The 23,108-nt window shown below is 39.1% G+C and overlaps 1 protein-coding gene across 1 annotated transcript in view; it reads right to left on the bottom strand.

The window, feature by feature from the left end:
- LOC114657881 (meckelin-like) overlaps positions 1-23,108 on the bottom strand; it is a 148,598-nt gene that overhangs the window by 79,261 nt on the left and 46,229 nt on the right. Inside the window, exons 7-10 of the mRNA XM_028809827.2 lie at positions 12,275-12,340; positions 10,100-10,206; positions 8,372-8,465; positions 6,983-7,060 (exon numbers count right to left, since the gene is read on the bottom strand). Of these exons, the coding sequence (XP_028665660.1) occupies positions 6,983-7,060; positions 8,372-8,465; positions 10,100-10,206; positions 12,275-12,340 (345 nt within the window). The remainder of the gene's footprint in view (positions 1-6,982; positions 7,061-8,371; positions 8,466-10,099; positions 10,207-12,274; positions 12,341-23,108) is intronic.

Genomic DNA, 23,108 nt, shown 5'->3' with positions numbered 1-23,108 from the left:
CTTTAGTATTTAGGGCACATTCAGATATCTGGCAATCCCAGCATTAAAGTATATTTGCCAGGTACTCATAAAACATACCACATGTACTTAAAAGCTATGTCTGCTCTCTGGGGTTTCATCAGTTTCCTTTTACACCAACATTCTAACCTGCATTGTTACTTACTTTTCAAAGCATTTGGTAACTCTGTGCCAAACAACTGCCCATGTTAATCAACCTGAGCAAAGTAACACGATTTAATTAAAAATAAAGTAAGGAACACATAGCACAAAACTTCACTGCAGAAGAAAAAATGTAAAGTTAATGCAACCATTTAATTTTCACATCCCAGTGTTTCCTAACAGCCTATCACTTAACATCTTTTTCACTGAATCAAGGAACAGATCTTTACTGGCCTTGGGATTAAGGATTATGGAATACCCCAGTGACAATACTCAGAGGGTGTTTATGATGTCTGCATTTGAAGAGCGTCATGCATGCATTCTGTCAGCGAGCGTACAGGCATAATACCATGACTAAAGCATAGTTTTAAAACTATCACTCATGACTTCACTCATGAAGGGCAAGGTAAAGCAGCAGATACCTGGTACAAAGTTCACTGCCTTAGCCACCAGGCTGCACCAGTCAGTGAGGGCTAAAACAGGTAAATGAAAAAGAGGAGAGAAAGAAAAGAAAACATAAAGCTGATGAAAACAACATCAGAGCATGTTGGAGGATTTGCTGCTCTATTTTATCATTGCTGATTAAAATTGAACACGCTGAGGATTCCCTTAGGGAATTAAAAAGAAACATAAGTCTCTGTTGTTGATTGCAGGGGTTAAAAATTATCCTTGATGTAACCAACACAATGCAGATAAAAAAAGTTAATTATTAAAGTGGTTAGCTTTAATTGGGCCACCTCCTGTACCTGCTGGGAAAATGTGATGTAACAAAGTAAGCTGGTGAGATAAACCAAAATTCTTTTTACAATGAGACCTATGCAGATAATAGTTTCATCCCATACTTTACATTCCTTGAATATCTCTCTATTATAAAAAAAAATCTTGGGGAGGGAGACTTCTTGGAATACAATTTGAAGTCCCGCGAGAGACACTTTAATTTGCTCCCAGCTCTTAAAACAACGACAAGCGACAAGCAAAACACGCAGCTCGCCTGCAGTAGAAAGCCAGCAGATGATCCGACTGTTTCTCCTTAGCATGCGTTCAGCCACCCTAACACACACCCCCTCCCCCCCCACCCTAAATGGCGAGCGGCAGAGTAGCGAAGTGGCAAAAGGACAGCTGCTGTTCAGGCTGTAAAATGATCGATGGACAACATGACAGCAGCAGCAGAAAGAAAGCAGATGATCTGACGGCATCTCCTTAGCGTGCGTTCAGCTGCCCCCCCCCACCCCAAAAAGCGAGCAGCGTTATACGTCCTGCGAGAAAGAGATTTAACCATGCCCGGGGCCAGAAATAAAGGACAAGTATTGTTTTTACAACGTGAGACAAGGCAGTGAGACATCATTTAAAACAAGTCCATGGACATCTAACCTAGCAGTTGTTGGATTGCTCTTGGCAGACATGCTTCATGTGCTCCCAGCTCTTAAAACAGCAGCAAGCAACAAGTAAAACACGCAGTTCGCCAGCAGCAGAAAGACAGCAGATGATCTGACCGCTTCTCCTTAGCGTGCGTTAAGCTGCACCCACTTCACAATGTGAGCAGCGTTATACGTCCTGCGAGAAAGAGATGTAACCATGCCTGGGGATCGGAAATAAAGGACAAGTATTGTTTTTAAAAAATTTTTAAAGTAAAAATGAAAATAATGCATATGTAACAATTCCCATGAAAATAACAATCTCTTTAAATTGTTTATCCGGTAAACCAAACCCAGGGGTGGGCGAGCGAAGCGAGCAGGGGGCGGTGCCCCCTAGTATTTTGAAAAGGTGATAAAGTTATCAAGTTTGATATACATGTAAAAAAGTGAAATCTGAACTTAGCTTGACTGGTTTTGCAGGACCAGACATGTTTCTCAAATGAGAATTCATTTCTTTGGACAACCCCAGAAGAGTGTAGTGAAGAGCGGTGAAATCCTGCGCTGCACCGGCTACACCCACAAGGCTTCTTTCCTAAAACACCCTCCCCCAGTTTCTCCAGTCCGTGCATTTTAAACTGCCGCCAGGGTTAAAGGGAGAGAGCAAAAGATACTGAACAAAAGATTTGACTTTGCTGGAAGGTAAAAAAGCTAAAATTGCTGTTAACCATTAAGGAGGTAAGTGAAGCTTAAGAATTAAATTAAACATTGTAATGTGCGCTGCAATAGTGGAGACAGACAGACACACACACAGGTACTGTGCTCCACACATTTGAGAAGTGCCTGTTTGCTACACTATCTTTCTGGCATTTTAACTATTGCATCTCTATATGACACAGTAACAGCAGATAGAGTTTAGATAAGTATTGCGATCAATGGATATAAAACATATTAAAACACTGCCACAATTTTGTCATGGCATGTTTGCATTTCAAATTAGACAGTAATGTTAACTTACTTTAGTTACTTGCATTGCAGTGGGGTAAGACAATAGATGCTTCGGCCTTGTCTATGCTTTACTGGTGTTATTAGGCAGTATTGTTGATTCGGGTGATTTAAGTACTGAAATCTGCATCTCCTGTGGCTCTTCATTATCAGCTCTCTTAACAGCAGTCCTTTTCACAGGGTGTAACACACCATTGACTTTAAATACATCTTTTACTGTTCATATTCTCATGAATATAGCTGCCAATTCTTTAAGGTTTAGTCAACTCCTGCAATATTGCTGGAAACTGAACAATAGAGAGCACACACAACACCTGAGACAACGCATCATTCCCATTTACTATTCGTTCATTTGTGTCGTTGAATGCCAGTGTATAATCTGATGTTACTGGAAGGTTTTTTCCTGCATCAGGTTATTTTTATTTTTAAAACATGAAATGCGCTCTCTGCACACACAACATACATGTATATGTCTAATAGGGTTTTATTAGAAAACCTTTTAACTGTTGACTGTTCATTGTAAAAAGAACCTTGTACTTTGTCGGACCAGGTTAATGAGAGCACCGCTGATCTTTGCAGTTCAAAATCACCACCCCTACTTTGAGCGCCGCCTTTATGATTGGTTTATAAATGTGACGCTCAGTGAGCCATCTAATTGTTCCCACCCAGTTTTAAGCAAAATTCACTTATGGTTGTCTGCAGATGTATATATTACAGGTCTGGCATCACCAAGACTAGGCTTGACTGATCCTTTTTTATTCAAATACTAGAAAAAAACTGCTTTCATCTTTTTTTTATCAATTTTGGTGTATTTAAGGGGTGTTATTTTTGTTTGTTATAATATTCCTTGATCTTTTGTAAAAAGCTCATTCTTGCCCTCCGGACAAATAAAGTATCTATCTATCTATCTATCTATCTATCTATCTATCTATCTATCTATCTATCTATCTATCTATCTATCTATACTTTTTCACCACTGTAAATTTTCAGAATTCCGTTAAAGATTTATATAAAAGAAATATTGCTTGCATTCTTTCTGCAAATCAGTGTAAGATGATGTGTAAAGCCTAAATGTAGCATAAGAAAGTAGTTAATAGTTGTTTTTCACATTGTGGTCATTTGTAAATCAAGTGAGCAGCAACACGCTGCAGAACTTAATATTTTATAGTATTTTTATGTTTTTACTTTGTCCTGACAAGAACCACAGTGTCTGCACAGAATAAAAAGGAGCATATTATTCTAATTGAAAGTCAGCAGTCAGGGAAAACGGACGTTAGGTCACCTTGATTTTCAATTAACTGTATACATTAGATTCAGTTCAATAGTATGAGCATAAAAGATTAGCAGTATCAACTCAAAACACAAGCCTCTTACAGCAATCAAGCATATTATGATTGAAACAATTTAACTAATGTCTATGTAATGATATTAAGCCCTGTTTAGGAATTGTGATATACCAAACAAATATAATTTAAATACAAATTAACGTGCAACAACCAAAATAAACAATAAGCAACAAAACAAAAATAATTGTTCAATGATATATCTAGATATCCCTCCATTTCTCAGAACACACTTAGACCAGCAGGATTACGTGTACAAGTGGGGACCAATCCAGGACAGGATGCTGGACCATCACCAGCACACACTCTCACCATGACCCATAACTACATAAATGTAAGCAACTGAAACTTATTAATTCTATTAATCTGGGAAAGCTATGTGTCATAATGAGGAGACTTTTCTACCTACACTAAGATGTGGAAGGTACTAAAAGCTGAAGTAACCATTAATAATTGTTAAAATAATAACATGCCATAAAACGTTGCAGCAATAATTTAAAATATGCTAATAACTACAATTACATTTACAAATATTCAAAACATACTATTAAATGTGCCAGTCAGGAAATAATGTCAGATAGAGTGCCAGTCCAACACAAGTCATTCTCGCACACAAATTTACACTCACACTGAGCCAGTTTGGAATCACTAATTAACCTAAAAAAATACATCTGGAAGACACCAACAGGGCACAGGGAGAATGAGCAAATTCAACATGGAGAACACCTGGGCACATGTTTGAACTAAAGACACTGGATGTGTGAAGTGCTAAACCACAGTGCTACCATGCTGCCCTACCCTGCACTATATATAAGGATAGAATGATTCTTGAATTTCTTCCATAATTATAACTTTGGCGCTCAAATACTGCACTTTTGATATTGGAATACGAAACATGAATAGAATAATTATAGCCAGAAGACTAGGAGCACAAGATGACATTGATACATTCTGTCCCAGATGAGAGTCTGTGTAACTCCAAATATGGGTCTCCAGATTACAAAACAAGGCCAATTGGGCTTCTAATGGCAAAGAAGAAGCTTCACTACACTTTCTCCTCCACAGACAGAACCCGTGTCACAGCACCGCTTGTCTCTAATCAGGAACTCACTCATAGGATAGAGTGAATGTAGCAAGGGGTGACCATAGTAAGGCTGTGAGAGAGACAGAGAGAAAGGAGCACTATTGCAGTTAAATGTGCAGTTACAGATGGTAGTCAAGAGAGATCTCCTCTAGCTCCACTGGCTAAGATGGTCATTCAATAATCCCAAACCCCAGGTTTTCACTCCCTTAGCTTTTTAGGGAGAACAACAATCAGAGAGAGGCATCACCTTGACTGAATTCCTTAGCAGAGACATCAGCATAGCAGTTAATGCTGCTGCTGCAAAGAGCCCCTACTGTTGACCCATCACTGTATATGTGGACCTTGCATGTCCCCCCTTTATCTGTGTGGGATTTTTCTCCAGGTATTTTGGATTCCTTCTACATCCCAAATATGCATAGGTTATATTATTTAATATCTTTAAATTGGCCCAGTATGAATGAGTGTGTGTGTGTGCGAATGTATGTTCCTTGAGGAGGACAATGGGTAATTCCTATTGTGCCCCAGTTGTGCCAAGATTAAGTTGTGTTGCTCATCACCAACTCTAATTTATAAGACAAAAAATCTATTAATTATCTATTAATCCTCTCATTCCTTTATTCTATTTATTCTGACTATCCCAGGTACTACCAATAACCATACTTTATTTAGTCTCTATTTTCTTATAAAGCTGTATGTTATCTTTTCTATTCATCCTACTTCTTTAATCTTTCCAACTCACCATAAGTTAGGTGGACTGATTCCAAGAATAAACATTTTGTGCTACACTGCAAATGCTTTTAGTGATCTTGTGAAATTACATATTTGATGAACAAAGAGCCATCCAAGTCTTCCTCTCTTGGCATTGTCCACTGTCTCCTAATCAGCTGTGAGCTGCATCCCAATGACCGTTTCACTCAAACACATCCACGTATAAGAAATTGAGCACAAATCACAGCACTTTTGACTTTCTCTTCAACAATATTTCTGTCAGTAGACCTTTGATGTATTTTGTATTTTATATTTGTATTAAAAAAAAAATCTGAAAGAGTGTCATAGATACTGGTTATTGTTCAGCTCCCCGTGACTGATTTATTACGTTCCTAAGCAGCAAGTTCTTCTTCTTTTAAGCAGCGTGTCACTTCTCGCTCTCTCAGAACATCAAGCACTGCTTGTCTCGAACCACCCTTACTTAAAAGAAGAGGGCGACATGCATCAAGACTCTTTGCAGTGTTGGCTCCTCAGTGGTGGAACGAACTTCCTCTTGCTGTACGAACAGCGGAGACCCTCACTGTCTTCAAACGTCGTCTGAAGACACACTTCTTTCAACAGCACTTGGACTAAAGTCCCCATACTTTTTTTTCTACCCTTTTTCTCAAAAAAAAAAAAAAAATTTTTGTACTAACAACTTACTATTTTCTTCTAGCATGGTTTTGTGTACAACTTGGTCAGCGGTAACTTGTTTAATGACAGTAGATTTAATCCTAGCCTTAAAGACTGAAGAACAGTCGTAGACTACTAAGCACTGTTGTAAGTCGCTCTGGATAAGAGCGTCTGCTAAATGTTGTAAATGTAAATGTAAATGTAAATGCAAGTTAATTAATTTGCAACTACACCAATGTAAAATAAGGGAAATGTGCTTTAAACTGTTATTGTAAACAGCACAGGAGGCAACATAAATTTTGTTTTTGCTACGCCATCATTCTGGCATATTGATCTGCACTGCTGCCCTTACAGCTTCAGAACGCTGAATTCAAATTCTGTTCACTTTACTGTCTCTGCAGAATGTCAGGTTCTCCCAGATGTTATTCTGGTTACTGAGATTTTCCTCTCGCATGCCAAAGCTTTGCATGTTAGGTGTTAAACTAAGGCTTTGTGCATAAGGGCAACCTATAACTCAGTGGCACCCATACTTTGTATCCATTACCGTCAGGGTAAGCTCTTTTCCCCTGCAACCCTAGAACTGGATTAAGGGGGTTCAGTGACTGGTTCGATGTTCATGTTGTTGTTCTCAAAACCTGCCATACTTCCATCAGACTTACCTGCAAAGTGCCACCCTTCACATCGTCCCAGCCTAGAAATTTTCCACGAGCATCAAACTTTGCAATTTTAAAAGTCATCTGTCAAAATTAAGCAAATCAGCATTAATTAAGTGACCATCTATATAAAAAACATTTTTAAGTTGAAAATAGGTGCTCATATTTAAACAGTCATTTTGAACAAGAACTCTCACTGAGTAGCCAAGGTTGAAAATGATATCAAAGTGGTATAGTCAGCAGTAACCCCACTGGCAAGAGTCAAAAAAAGGGTCTCAAGGTGGGAGACACCAGGGCAGATCTGCTTTACCCTTGTGGCATACAGTAAATGTGTTTAGGGGCTTTTAATGGCTGAAATTTTGTTCTGTTTTGCTATTACGTAGCCTTTGTGTTAAAGGCAGTGCCACACAGCAGGCAAGACAGTGGATTTTACAGCAGCTCTGCCTCCAAATCACTCTGTGACTGAGCAGATCACTTAACCCGTCACTCTTCCAGTTGTAAAGGATGCACCAAAACAATTTTGTGCCTGTAAAGCATTTTGTAAGGGGGATAATTAAAAAACAACACTATGGAAAATAAACATTGCTAGTTTGTTTAATCCATTATATGGTGAACAAAGAAACAGAAACTTTATAAGGATTTTAATGTCAATTAAAACACTACAGGCCTCTGTCTATATTACAAAGGCTGGACCTTGTAAGTGATGACAGGGGACAATCAGTATCATTCAACATGGCCTAGAGAAAAGGTGAAAAACACAGAGTCAAGAGACTAGAGATGGAAGAAAAAGAAGATGAAAGAAATGTATTGTAGTGATATAAATAAAGGTTCAGACTCAGAAAACAGAACACTTCATTGGCACTACGTTTCCAAGTTCACCAACCTCATGATATGCCTAAAACATGTTTAACAGTGATGTCCTTCATCGCTTGATATTTCAGTACTTGAATTGCCTGCAAGTGGTTCAGGATTTTTTTTTTTCTTTCTTGTGTAGTTTTTATTAAAATTCCATATTAACAAATCTTTGATATTTTCATGGTGTCAATCAGGGATGCAATTACCTTAAACTGAGCCCAGAATAAACAGACACTCAAGGAAGTGACAGAAAAGGTAGAGGACAACCTTAAGCATTTCAGAGTCCAATCAGGCATGGCTGCAGGTGATTATGGGTAGCTATAAGCACTCATTGGACCCTCCCAGGGTCAGGACAATTTCCCCCTTTGCACCACTTAGATGTAACCCTAATCTCCATATCCAGGAAGTAAAGAATGAATTATTGTGTACATCCATTAAAGTAGGTAAATGCCAGCTGAGCCACAAAAAAAAACCATTTTTTGGCCCCATATTTATTAAAATAAAATTTGTTATAATTATTTATAACAAGATCTTACAAACCTTAGCATTCCTCAAGAAGGACAGGCCCTTTGGAGCAGACTGGCCTAAAGTTCCAGTTGTGCCACTCCAATAAAAAAGCTGAGGAAGATAAGGCCTGAAAATGAAGGGAGAGACATAACTGGTATCACAAGGCAGCCAAATAGCATTCAACCATAAAATAAATATATAAATTTGATAATTAAAAACAAAAACATATTCTGGGTAAATAAAATGGAGGTCCTTAAAGGTTCTTAGCCTATACTAAGGTATGAAAGTCTTAGAGGAATCTACTTGGACCCTGGCAAATTTAAGGATTGATGTCATTTTTGTGCACTTCCCACAGCATTTGTATGGGGTTTTTCTTGGGAATCTGGTCTCTTCCTAGAGTTTAAAGATATGCTGACAGGACAACTATTGGCTCAACATTGCCATGGCCCATACACTTACACAGCTCCATTTGTGTGTTGGCTGTAATCAACAAGTATTTAATCCTGGGTGGGTTTCAGCTAATGAGTGTTGATCGTGAGGTAAACATCTTAAATTTGCAGCATGTGGGTAACCACGAAATTAATACACATTTCATAACAGCTTTTTAACCCTATGTCCAGCAGTGACCACCAGGCTCAGATTATGCTAACTGGCCTTTAGCTTTAGTGTACTCTCTACCCATAATCCCAGATAGACTTAGAGCCTTGAACTGTGGTCTCTTTTCAGTTGTTTGTTAATGACCTTACAGAACTTGGCCACACTGTCTCCTGCTGTCTCTGCCATGCCTTTGCCATTGAAGACTCACCCAGAGCTGCCTGACAAACAACTGAACACATGAACCTCTACACATCACAAGTGGGTCTTTCTGAAACATCACCAAAAAAGGAAGTAATGGGTAGCAAGCTAAAGACAGACCCTCCAGCAGCAAACAGCCACTGACATGACACACTACAGGGGTATGAACATTCAGGGCTAACTAGGAGATATCCACTCTCCGGCTTGGGTTGCCAGTGCACCTTCAATATTTCTTGGAACTTCTACATATGAATGTAATTCTATTGCACCAGATTGTGTTTTTTTACATTTTCATTTTTTTATTTATATATATATATTTACATATGCTGTTCAGATAGCAGCATTACTGGGTCTAAATCCCGACTCAGTGCTCCGTAGGCCTTCTTTGCATGTCTTAGTGAGTTTTTAGCATTTTATTGACCCCTCCAATTCCTTCTGACCAAACATTTGCCTATGGGGTCAGTTGGTGTCTCTTAATTGTCCATCTGTGAATGTATGTGGCTGTGTGCATAAGTGTCCCATCCTAGGCTAGTTCCCTCCTTGCACCTAACACTGTTGGTTAAACTCCAGTCATCAGTAACCCTGAAGTAGAAAAAGCACATTCACATAATAATTTCCTCTTGTGTATCATAAGGAACCTTCTGTGTACAGTTAGAAATGATATAAGCATGTTCAAGAAATGGATGGATGGATGGATATTCTTATCTTGAATCTGTTGAAGGTCTGACTAACAGTACCTCCAAGCTAAATAAACCATATGGTGTATACCTTCACTGTCTTTACATTAATGAACACTTTAATGGAGAAAGACTGCTGAAATATATGTTTAGTTATGAACTTTAGGTCAATTTTTCATGTAGCAGCAGAAATTAAAATATTCAGATTGCCTAAAATGAAATTAATTTATATTTAAAAGTGTCATTTTAAAATCTACAGACATAAGCACTGAAGCTGAGAAGAACTTACGCTGATGAGGCGGCCTGATAAAGGTTGTATGCTTTGCTAGCCAGTCCATTCACATTCAGAATAACAAAATTAGTAAGTAGCTGACATGCTGTCTGGTTGTTATAGCTCTGCAAAATAAAGTACAAAAAGAATGAAATTACCTTTTCTAAAGATGAAATTCAGTCATGTACCTTTTGGTCAGTATGCAATTCTTGCAGCTGGATATATGCTCTTTAGTTGCAAAACAGAAAATTATTAACAATCGCAGCTTTAACTGTAAGAATGATACACTTCCTAGGACCTGTAATTCCCTTAGGAGAATGATAATAACATGACTTGTATTATTTTACTGAGAAATGTCATAAAATGACATTCTTAAACCCAAATATTCCAGATCAGTGTTTGAGGGGGACACAGCCCACTCTGGTAGCATTAGGCATAAGATGGCATAAGACGGGGTGCCAGTGCATCACAAGAACCCACTCACACACACCCACACTGGGTCAATTTGGAATCACCAGTTAAATTAATCTGCACATCTTTATTTATTGTAGGATTAAAACAAGAGCAGACATCCAAACATGGCATTTGAATCCAGGATACTGTACCATGAAGAGAAGTTCTACCTACTATGCCACCATGTTGCCCCAGAAATGCTCTTAACATTATATGTCCTTTGCAAGATTATACAATTCAGCATTAGCAGCTACAGAAAACAATATAATGAATAAACTGAAAAGAAATAGAGACCTAAACATTCAAGCCATTACATTCCCAAAAAAAAAACTTTCACCCTAAACATTAATAGCATGAACACCTTTTGGGACATGTACAAAAACAAGTAAAACAATCAAGAATGCCGTAAATTTGAATACTAAAATCTAAATCTGAGTACTAAATCCAGAACTGTGCCTTATTTTCAAACAAACAGCATTTGTAAAGCACCAGCTATATACAGTACGTGCTGCCTGTCATACCCCATTATACTGCAAAATGTTGCTTACTCCCACACTCACTTGCCTTCTTGTTTGATCACTTCATACATGTTACCTTTATACAGTATTATAATTAGTGTACCATGAAAGGCAGGGAGTGTGTGCTCACACCTCTTTTTTGAAAACATGCTGCATAATTTTACAGGAGGAACTAATGTGAGATTTTTCACTTGACAATTGTAGACAGCACTAATAAACACCACTGCTAGACACATTACTAGTCCTTACCCTCTCTGAGAGTTCTTCCATGTTTATTTTCTGCTGCAGGTAAACCTAGCACATCATTTAAATGAATCCTATTCTATGGTCCCATTTCACAGCACTGCAGAGGAGCACAATGTATTTTTACAAAATGTGACATGCTGGGTATTTTAAGATAGGCGATAACACAGCATTATGTACATTAGTACTTATTTTTACTTCTGGAAAACACACAACACAGGAATCCTGGCCCTAGCCATTTCCATGTAACGACTCTTTCCTGCTCCCTGTAGTTGAGGCTGTCTATGTGCACACTCCAGTGACCATGGGGGACAGTGCACTGCTGTTTGCTGAGAGCTATCACTCACCCCTCGTGAAAGGTGAGCAAGGTAGGGATTTGTCATAAACTTGTCATAAAACATAAACAATGCAAAGTAAATATATGTGACCATGTGTATTAAAATGAATATTTAAATTCTCTGCACATGGCGGGAAATGACTCTGGTGAGGTTTTCCCAACTCTAGGACAGTAATAAACCACAAACAGACAGGTATGTGCATGCTGAATTACCACATGAAAATAATAATGACCAAAAAACATATGAACACATCTGGAGGAACACGCATCTCTGCAGAGGTACTGGTATGAAGCCAGTCTAATTAAACAGAGAAAATGTATACAGCACACACTGTAGTATGTGATAGTAGAATTCTCTAAACCAGAACCTATTTGCCTCCCCAGCCCGGACCTCAGTATACAATATAAGCAAGAATGCAGCTAAGGAGGGAAAAATGAAAGCCCCATCAGACCTAGAGAGGGATTGGTAGCCATTGTAGCCCAGCATCACCAGCATCCAAGTCTTTTTTGGTTAGAAATGACCAAGAGTACCTGGTACATGCCCCCTCTCTTTCAAAATTTGAGATTGAAAACTTTTATAGTTGCTTCATTTTTTTGCCGTAAACCACTTAATTAACCGTCCTATACCTTGAATCTACTTACAGTGCAAGCCAGGAAACTTGAATCCAAGTAGGTTGAAAACCAAAAGGAATTTTGTGGAACAGTACCCTAAAGAGAAATGCAGAAGCCAAAAAAAATTAAAAACAAAGCCAAATTCTTTTAATGTGTCTTATGCTTACACATTTTTGACACTGGAGATGAGCAAAAATAGTGAAAACAGATTAGGAGCGCCTTTCAAAAATTTCCAACCATGATCAAAACTAATTTAACATGCATAAAAATGTTATAACAAGGATTAATATATGGATTTGCTTAATGGCTACTGTATTGTAGGACTGCGTCTATGCATGACCCAGCTTTTTTGTGCTTTTTGTTTCTCCTTTGCATCTTTTCTTCTGATTTTTTACTTAATTTTCAATTAATTTTAGAACTAGTGGGGTTGGGGCCTTATGCTCAGTTAGCACTCTTGGTCTCTGCGGTCATTAGAGCTGCAGTCATTTGAGAGGACTATAAAAGACTCTTCTTTGCCATAGTTCTTCATTGTGGCATTAGTTAGCTTAGTTCCCTCTGCCTCTACAGTGAGTTTGTCTTTTCCTTAGATAATCCTGAATGGTTTAAGTTAAGGAATTATTAGTTTCCAGTAATGACACACTGCACGATAACGTGCAGTGAATACACTTGACTTGAGCATTCATGGTTATCATACTCTTTCTCTGTACGTTTAGCATTTATTTGCTCAGAGGTTGATGTGCTTGCTGCTTCCTGAGCAGCTTTTCTGTTCTCCACCCTAGCGGCCTGCTTCTTGTCTTCTTTCGTTAGCATCTTTTCACGTTAAAACTGATCAAGTCAGTGTTTGTGTTGCAATTACTTAGTACGTTTTCCTTAATTTTTCACTTAAACTGGCACTTACAGTGCATCCAGAAAGTATTCACAGCGCATCACTTTTTCCACATTTTGTTATGTTACAGCCTTATTCCAAAATGGATTAAATTCATTTTTTTTCTCAGAATTCAGCACACAACACCCCATAATGACAACGTAAAAAATGTTTACTTGAGGTTTTTGCAAATTTATTAAAAATAAAAAAATTGAGAAAGCACATGTACATAAGTATTCACTGCCTTTGCTGTGCAGCTCGAAATTGAGCTCAGGTGCATCCTGTTTCCCCTGATCATCCTTGAGATGTTTCTGCAGCTTAATTGGAGTCCACTTGTAGTAAATTCAGTTGACTGGACATGATTTGGAAAGGCACACATCTGTCTATATAAGGTCCCACAGTTGACAGTTCATGTCAGAGCACAAACCAAGCATGAAGTCAAAGGAATTGTCTGTAGACCTCCGAGACAAGATTGTCTCGTGGCATATATCTGGGGAAGGTTACAGAAAAATTTCTGCTGCTTTGAAGGTCCCAATGAGCACAGTGGCCTCCATCATCCGTAAGTGGAAGAAGTTCAAAACCACCAGGACTCTTCCTAGAGCTGGTCATCTAAACTGAGCAATTGGGGGAGAAGGGCCTTAGTCAGGGAGGTGACCAAGAACCTGATGGTCACACAGTCAGAGCTCCAGAGGTCCTCTGTGTAGAGAGGAGAACCTTCCAGAAGGACAACCATCTCTGCAGCAATCCACCAATCAGGCCTGTATGGTAGAGTGGCCAGACGGAAGCCACTCCTTAGTAAAAGGCACATAGCAGCCCGCCTGGAATTTGCCAAAAGGCACCTGAAGGACTCTCAGACCATGAAAAAGAAAATTCTCTGGTCTGATGAGACAAAGATTGAACTCTTTGGTGTGAATGCCAGGCGTCACGCTTGGAGGAAACCTGGCACCATCCCTACAGTGAAGCATGGTGGTGGCAGCATCATGCTGTCGGGATGTTTTTCAGCGGCAGGAACTGGGAGACTAGTCAGGATAAAGGGAAAGATGACTACTGCAATGTACAGAGACATCCTGGATGAAAACCTGCTCCAGAGCGCTCTTGACCTCAGACTGGGGCGAAGGTTCATCTTTCAGCAGGACAACGACCCTAAGCACACAGCCAAGATATCAAAGGAGTGGCTTCAGGACAACTCTGTGAATGTCCTTGAGTGGCCCAGCCAGAGCCCAGACTTGAATCTGATTGAACATCTCTGGAGAGATCTGGAGACATCTCTGGAGAGATGCTGAGAGCTATCACTCAACCCTCGTCAAAGGTGAGCAAGGTAGGGATTTGTCATAAATTTATAATGCAAAGTAAATTTATGTGACCATGTGTATTAAAATGTATATTTAAATTCTCTGCACATGGCGGGAAATGACTCTGGTGGGGTTTTCCCAACTCTAGGACAGTAATAAACCACAAACAGACAGGTTGTGCACCGACGCTTCCCATCCAACCTGATGGAGCTTGAGAGGTGCTGCAAAGAGGAATGGGCGAAACTGGCCAAGGATAGGTGTGCCAAGCTTGTGGCATCATATTCAAAAAGACTTGAGGCTGTAATTGCTGCCTAAGGTGCATCGACAAAGTATTGAGCAAAGGCTGTGAATACTTATGTACATGTGATTTCTCCGTTTTTTTATTTTTAAAAAATTTGCAAAAACCTCAAGTAAACTTTTTTCACGTTGTCATTATTGGGTGTTGTGTGTAGAATTCTGAGGAAAAAAATGAATTTAATCCATTTTGGAATAAGGCTGTAACATAACAGAATGTGGAAAAAGTGATGCGCTGTGAATACTTTCTGGATGCACTGTAAGTCTTCAATCTGCCTCAGGAATGATTTAAGATATGAAGAGGTAGGGGAAGTGACGGTGAAGGTGGAAGGGATGAGAATGGCGCCCGTACGCGTGTGCCGCATGACCACCTTGTTGGCCCCTGCCGAGAGTTGATTCTACAATAAAATAAAATAAAATAAAAATAAAAAGAGGAATAAACTTTAAGGTCAATCGTCACCCCGAAGTGGATAGTAGATGTCACATAGTATATGTGTACCTAATTTCAGATCAATAGTTCAAACGGTTTGTGAGCTACAGGTGATTTAAAATCCTGGACAGACAAAAGGACAGCCACAGTAGCATATTATATAGGAAGATGCTGTGTTGTATTATTTTTGTAATCCAGGACAGAGTTTTTTAAGATTTTTAATCTGAGGACCCAAGTAAGAAAATCGGTGACCCAAGAAGAGCATTATTAGCATAATGACAGCAGAGCCATACATAAACAAAATAAAAATAAAACTGTAATTGTTTTTGTGTCCATTCAAGCATATTTCTCACATGAATATTACTAAAAGAAAAAAGTGGATGCATAACATTGCCAGTGTAAAAGCTTAGCATAAGGTTAAGCATAAACAGAAATAGAAATAGGTGACACTTTGTTGTCCACAAGGGTAAATAAAGCTGAGAGAAATACATTATTCTTTATAATGGATGTTGTGTGAGGAAGTGATTATTTTTGAAAGGATGGCATGAATGGTCACTTTTACTTATGGTGTCAGATAAGTAATAAAGTAGACAAAAAATAACACAGTTTATTTAAACTTTTTTCAATGAGCTCCACCATTAACAGTACATTCTTCTAAACAAACTGTTCAGCATGTCTTGGCTTTTATTTAACAATTCCATAAACTGCATAGAAAGGTTGAGTCGCATAGCTAAATTGCACTATTTGTATTCTAAACGGATGACAGGATAAATCTTGATGATGAATATGTGCTGAACACAGAGGGCTTTGCTCTACAGCCTGTCTCACCCTTTTAAGATATTCTTATAGTGCTAGAATTCTCAATAGTAAAACAAACACATCTTTAGCGTTATCAGCAGATTTAAACTAATCGATTCACATTGCATTACAAGAAGGAATTCTTCATGACAGAGTCAGAGTAAACTAAACTAAATCTTCATTGCCCCTCTGTTACAGCATTTGATTCAATGTATCACACAATAACGAACAAGTAATGAAGCACTGAGCAGTTGCCCATGGCCACTGAAACTGCATTTAGCATACACCACTGCATACATGTGTATAAATGAGAGGGAGGTCAGTGGAATGGTGAGGATGCAAGGAGTAGAGTTGGCGAAGGTGGATGAGTTTAAATACTTGGGATCAACAGTACAGAGTAATGGGGATTGTAGAAGAGAGGTGAAAAAGAGAGTGCAGGCAGGGTTGAATGGGTGGAGAAGAGTGTCAGGAGTATTTGTGACAGACGGGTATCAGCAAGAGTGAAAGGGAAGGTCTACAGCAGTGCTCCGCAACCGGTGTGCCGCGGCACACTGGTGTGCCTTGAGCCGATACAGGTGTGACGCGGTCAAATAAGACAATTTTCTAACTAAATAATATTTCAACGGTCCTCCTTAGAAACACAATAACGAGAATACGTTCAATGAAATATTCGCGTAAATAGCCTTTTAAAGGTTTCATAATTTTATGTGTCATTTCTCTGAAATAATAAATCCCATCGCCTGGCGCCTGTCGCCTACGACGTAGGCCCTATGTAGTCGCCAGACAACTCCGTAGTATGCTTTGATAGGCAGAGTGCTCCGTGCCCTCACCTAGATTCAATTTAAGCCGACGTATTAGTCGTGCTACGTCGCATTCACTCGTCTTGCGACAGTAGTTATCATTCATTACTATTAGTTGTGTTGCTGAATTGTGTATGGTTAACGTTCTTCGTGTGATTCATATTTAGTTTTATACCCCTTTAAATATGAATAATTTTTTACGTGGAAAAGATTCGTCTTCACGTACAGATGATGAAGAACCCAGCACAAGTGTTGCAAAAAAAAAAAACCAAAGAAGATTGTGAAAAGGAAGTACAACGAAGACTACATTCGATATGGATTCTCGTGGTGTGGTGACGAAACGGCTCCAAAGCCACAATGCATCATTTGCGGCGATCAGCTATCAAACGAGGCAATGGCACCCAGTAAACTAAATCGCCATCTAAATTCAAACCATCCCAGTTACGCCAAAAAAGACAAACAACTCTTGTGTTAATTAAAAATGATAAGCGGTCATGCTTAAAAGATCTTGACCAAGAACTTCGGGTTGCGCTGTCAAATATTGAGCCGAATATAAAACTTTTGTGTTCATTGAAACAAGCGCAGGTATCACATTAATCAGTCATTATGTTATAATAATTATTAAGATTGCATAAAAGTTAATATAGTGTAGTTTTTATGTATGTATACTTATAATAAATGTATACTTATAATAAAAAATGAAAATTTATTGTAAAATTTGTGTATTAAATAATATCTATATATCAGTGGCGTAGCTGGAGATCATGTTGCCCGGGGCGGTGAAAAATTTGACGCCCCAAAGCTGAAAGAAATTTTTTTTTTTTTGCGCCTCCTCAAGGAACAAAAAAAAAAAGAAAGTACCGTAGTTTGGACGCCCCTAAATAGCTGGCGCTCGGAGCGGAATACAACCCCCCGCAATAGCTACGCCAGTGCTATATATTTTAGCTTTTGACGTGCCGCGGAATTCTAGGAAGAACTTTGGTGTGTCGTAGGTGAGAAAAGGTTGCGGAGCACTGGTCTACAGGATGGTAGTGAGACCAGCTATGTTATATGGGTTGGAGACGGTGGCACTGACCAGAAAGCAGGAGACAGAGCTGGAGGTAGCAGAGTTAAAGATGTTAAGATTTGCATTAGGTGTGACAAGGATGGATAGGATTAAAAATGAGTACATTAGAGGGTCAGCTCAGGTTGGATGAGGTTGGGAAACAAAGTCAGAGAGGTGAGATTGCTTTGGTTTGGACATGTGCAGAGGAGAGATGCTGGGTATATTGGGAGAAGGATGCTAAGGATAGAGCTGCCAGGGAAGAGGAAAAGAGGAAGGCCTAAGCAAAGGTTTATGGATGTGGTGAGAGAGGACATGCAGGTGATGTGTGTAACAGAGCAAGATGCAGAGGACAAGAAGATATGGAAGAAGATGATCCACTGTGGCAACCCCTAACAGGAGCAGCCGAAAGAAGAAGAAGAAGACTGCCATGGCATTATATTTAGCATATACTATTGCCTCAACCCCCACAACACCCTGAAAACTCGTCACATCCTTGTATCCCACCTGTTATTTTTACTTCAATATTTTAAACTAGCGTTGCCCTATCCTTAGCTGGTCTGTGTAGTTCCTGCCTCTCTCTACCTTTCTTATTCATATCTCTGCTCTCAGCTATCTCAATTTTGACATTTTCACATATACTGAGAGGATTGGCTGTGTCATGGAGAATTTTTAGTATATTTTTGTATCACAGAACCAAAAGCCCTCTGTGATGTGTCACCAACATTGTTTAAAGGCCAAGTCTCAGATCACAATAAATAATACTGCAATAGATATTACCCTAAACAAAGGGCAGTGCATCACTCATGACACAATTCACTCTTGAACAAACTTAAGTTGGTAACCCATCAAAAACATGTCTGCGAACCAAAGTTTATTAAGCAATTTTGACCAAGGCTAAGCCTGCATTTTAATATTTTAATCTCGTAATTCATGGGTTAGAAATCTCGGCAATGCTTATATGAAAAAAATTATTTTGAATCATCTGGCTTTTGACTCTTGTTTTATATCTAGGTGTTTTGTATTTTGGTTGCTAACTTGGTATTCTTTTCAAATTAGTTTTATGGAAAGTTCTGATTATTTAAAATGTTATTTTATTTAACCGTTAATTCTGGCTAATCTATTTCTGAATCTAGTCTGTTTAATTAAAAATATTGATTGTTACTCACAATGTGCTTATTCAAACTGTTCTTTAATCAATAACATTTAGAAATATAACTGTGATTTGCTTTTTTGAGTTTAGAAGGGTGTTTGTAAGGTTTTTGGCCTTCCCTTTTACGGGAATTTTTATAACACCTTATACAGCTTAACAGACCTTGAATGAAAAAAATAAATTGTTACAAAAAAAAACCAAATATACAACTTAAATTAAGACATACAAAGAAGAACATACAATAAATAGAGAAAGGGGTCCAGGTCATTCTGTAGTCAGGAGAAATGTGAAGCAGCTTTTCAGGAGCCAAATAAAAACTGTAATGACATTGGCTTTAACTCTGTACGTTACTCGCTGTGAAAGGTGGGATACAAAATACAGACACTGTCCCCCCAGTTAATTTTGTTCTTCTTTCAGCTGCTTATGTTAGGGGTCACCACAGCAGATCATCTTTTTTCATCTCTTCATGTCTTCTGCATCTTGCTCCATTACACCCACCACCTTCATGATCTCTCTCACCACATCCATAAACCTTCTCTTAAGTCTTCCTCTTTTCCTCTTATCTGGCAGCTCCATCCTTAACAGCCTTCTCCCAATATACACAGCATCCTTCCTATGCACATGTTCAAACCAATGCAATCTTGGTTCTCTGACTTTGTCTCCCAACCGTCCAACCTGAGCTGACCCTCTAATGTACTCATTTCTAATCCTGTCCATCTTCATCACACCCAATGAAAATCTTAGCATCTTTAACTCTGCTACCTCCAGCTCTGTCTTCTGCTTTCTGGTTAGTGCCACCGTCTCCAACCCATATAACACTCTTCACCCATTTCACCCTGCCTGCACTCTCTTTTTCACCTCTCTTCCACAATCCCTGTTACTCTGAATTGTAGATCCCAAGTATTTAAATTCATCCATCTTCACCATCTCTACTCCTTGCATCCTCACCATTCCACTAACCTCCCTCTCATTCACACACATGCATTCTGTCTTGTTCCTACTGACCTTCATTCCTCTCCTATCTGAGCATATCTACACATATCCAGGGTCTTCTCGACCTGTTCCCTACTCTCATTACAATGTCGTCAGCAAATATCATAGTCCATGGGGACTCCTGTATAATCTCGTCTGTCAACCTGTCTATTACCATTGCAAATAAGAAAGGGCTCAGAGCCAATCCCTGATGTAATCCCACCTTTACCTTGTATGCATCCATCACTCCTACCACAGACCTCACAACTGTCGCACTTCAATAGTACATATCCTGTACCACTCTTACATACTTCTCTGCCACTCCCAACTTCCTCACACAGTACCATAACTTCTCTCTAGGCACCCTGTAATATGTTTTTTCTAAGTTCATGAAGACATAGTGCAACTCCTTCTGGCCTTCTCTATATTTCTCCATCAACACCCTCAGAGCAAACATCACATCTGTAGTGCTGTTTCCCAGAATAAAACCATAATGCTGCTCACTAATCATCATCTCCCTTCTTAACCTAGCTTTCACTACTCTTTCCCATAACTTCAAGTTGTGGCTCCTCAATTTTATCCTAATGGAGTAAATACAGTTCTGTACACCCCCCTTATTCTTAAAAATCAGTACCAGTACACTTCTGCACTGCTCAGGCATCCTCTCACTTTCCATAATTGCATTTAACAATCTGGTTAAAAACTCCACTGCCATCTCTCCTAAACACCTCCATGCTTCCACAGGTATGTCAGATGGACCAATAGCCTTTCTGTTCTTCATCCTCTTTATAGCTTTCCTTCTTTCCACCTTGCTAATTTGTTGCACTTCCTGATTCACTACCTTCCTATTATCCAACCTTCTCTCTCTCTCATTCTCTTCATTCATCAGCCTCTCAAAGTACTCTTTCCATCTGCTCAACACACTCTCCTTGCTTGTGAGTACGTTTCCATCTTTATCCTTTATCACCCTAACCTGCTGCACATCTTTCCCAGCTCAGTCCCTTTGTATAGCCAGTCAGTAAAGGTCCTTTATTCCCTCTTTAATATCCAACCTCTCATACAACTCATAATATACCTTTTCTTTAGCTTTCACCACCTCTCTCTTCACCTTGCGCCTTATCTCCTTATACTCGTGTCTACTTTCTGCATTTCTCTGACTATTCCACTTCTTCTTTGCCATCCTCTTCCTCTGTATACTCTCCTGTACTTCCCCATTCCACCACCAGATTTCCTTACCCTCCTTCATCTGTCCAGATGTCACACCAAGCTAACTTCTAGCTGTCATCCTTACTACTTCTGCTCTACTTGCCCAGCTATTTGGTAACTGTTCACTGCCTCCCAGTGCTTGTCTTACCTCCTCCCTGAATTCAACCAGACAGTCTTCCTTTTTCAATTTCCACCATTTGAACCTTGGCTCTGTCCTCATTCTCCTCCTCTTCTTGATATCCAATGTCATCCTACAGACCACCTTCCTATGCTTCCTAACTATGCTTTCCCCTGCCACCACTTTGCAGTCTCTAATCTCCTTCAGACAGACCCTCCTGCATAGGATAAAACCTGAGTGCATCTCCCTCTACTCTTGTACATCACCCTGTGTTCCTACCTCTTCTAAAAATATGTATTCACCATAGCCATATCTATCCTTTTTGCAAAATCCACTACTATCTGACCTTCTGCAGTCCTGTCCCTGACACCATACCTACCCATTACCTCCTCATCTCTTCTATTCCCTTCACCAACATGTCCATTGAAATCCACTCCAATCACCACTCTGTCTCCCTTGGAAACATTCTCCACCACTTCATCCAACTCACTCCAGAAATCTTTCTTATCCATCGCACACCCAATTTGTGGGGCATATGCACTAACAACATTCATCATCACATCTTCATAATCGTCACTCTGTCTGACACTCTTTTCACCTCCAAAACACTCTTGATATACTGTTCCTTCAGGATAACCCCTACTCCATTACTTCTCCCATCTACACCATGGTACAACAATTTGTCTCCTGCAAGTAGTGTTCATATATTGGCAGACAATAACCAGTCTACTGATAAGAGGGTGTTTGATGATAGGCTGCATATCAATAGCCACTAATGTATCAACATACAACACAGCCTTGGTGCGATTATGAGTTTATGTCCAATATATCGATGTAGCAATAAGATCTTGCAGTCGAACTGAAAATTAATGATTATGTGTAATGTGTTCAAGCAACCAATATGTGTTCAACGCACAATATATCAGCTTTCCTTCTTTCCATTTTCATAGCTAACACTCTTCCCTTTTCAGTCATACTGCCAACATTCAAAGCTCCTGCCATCACTTCCACTCTTTTTACCTTCCTCTTCTCCCCCTGCCTCCAGACATACCTTTCCCCTCCTCTTCTCCTTCTTCAGACAACAGTAGCCCAATTTCCGCCAGCACCCTGATGACTAACATTACTGGTGGCGGCCGTTGTTTACCTGGGACTCGACCAATCTGGTATGGAAATATGTATTGTTGTCTGCATGTTGATCTGGCAAAATTTTACACCAGATGCCCTTCCTGACGTAACCTTCCCCATTTATCTGGGTTTGGAACCAGCACAAAGAAACATATTTGTTTGTGCATCCCCTCTGGCTGGGTTGTCCCCCCAGTTAATAAAATGGTAATTTATATAGGACTATTTTCTTCAATTAGTGCCATGCAGAGATATTTTGAGATATATTGTGTGTAACATCACTAATAAGGTATACAATATACAGACACTGTCCCCCAGTTTAATAAATTTGTAATTTATATAGCAGCAATCACAGCAATTAGTGCCAAGCAAAGACACTTTCAATTGAAATACATCATGTATATTATCACTAGCACATGTATGGGTGTCTAATTTGTATCATTAAGAATATTCCCATTCTTAATAAACAACGTAAAATTAATATTGTGAAACATGTCATCTGGTTAACTAGAAAAAATTAAATTTCATCTTTATAATACAGTATATAAATAATTTAGATAGGAATATAAGTAAAAAGCTGGTTAAGTCTGCAGATGATACTCACCTAGGTGGATTGGCAGAGAATCTGGAATCCGTTAAATCATTATAAAAGGACTTGGACAGCATGCAGATTTGGGCAGATTTCTGGCAGATTAAATTTAATGTAAATGTAAAGTATTATTTATATGTAGGAATTAAAAAGTTTGGGTTTGAATACACAATGGGAGCTCTG

Source organism: Erpetoichthys calabaricus, chromosome 9 (genome assembly GCF_900747795.2).
Source record: "Erpetoichthys calabaricus chromosome 9, fErpCal1.3, whole genome shotgun sequence".
In the NCBI taxonomy this organism is placed as follows: domain Eukaryota; kingdom Metazoa; phylum Chordata; class Cladistia; order Polypteriformes; family Polypteridae; genus Erpetoichthys; species Erpetoichthys calabaricus.
This window is presented reverse-complemented; position numbering and strand designations above follow the sequence as displayed.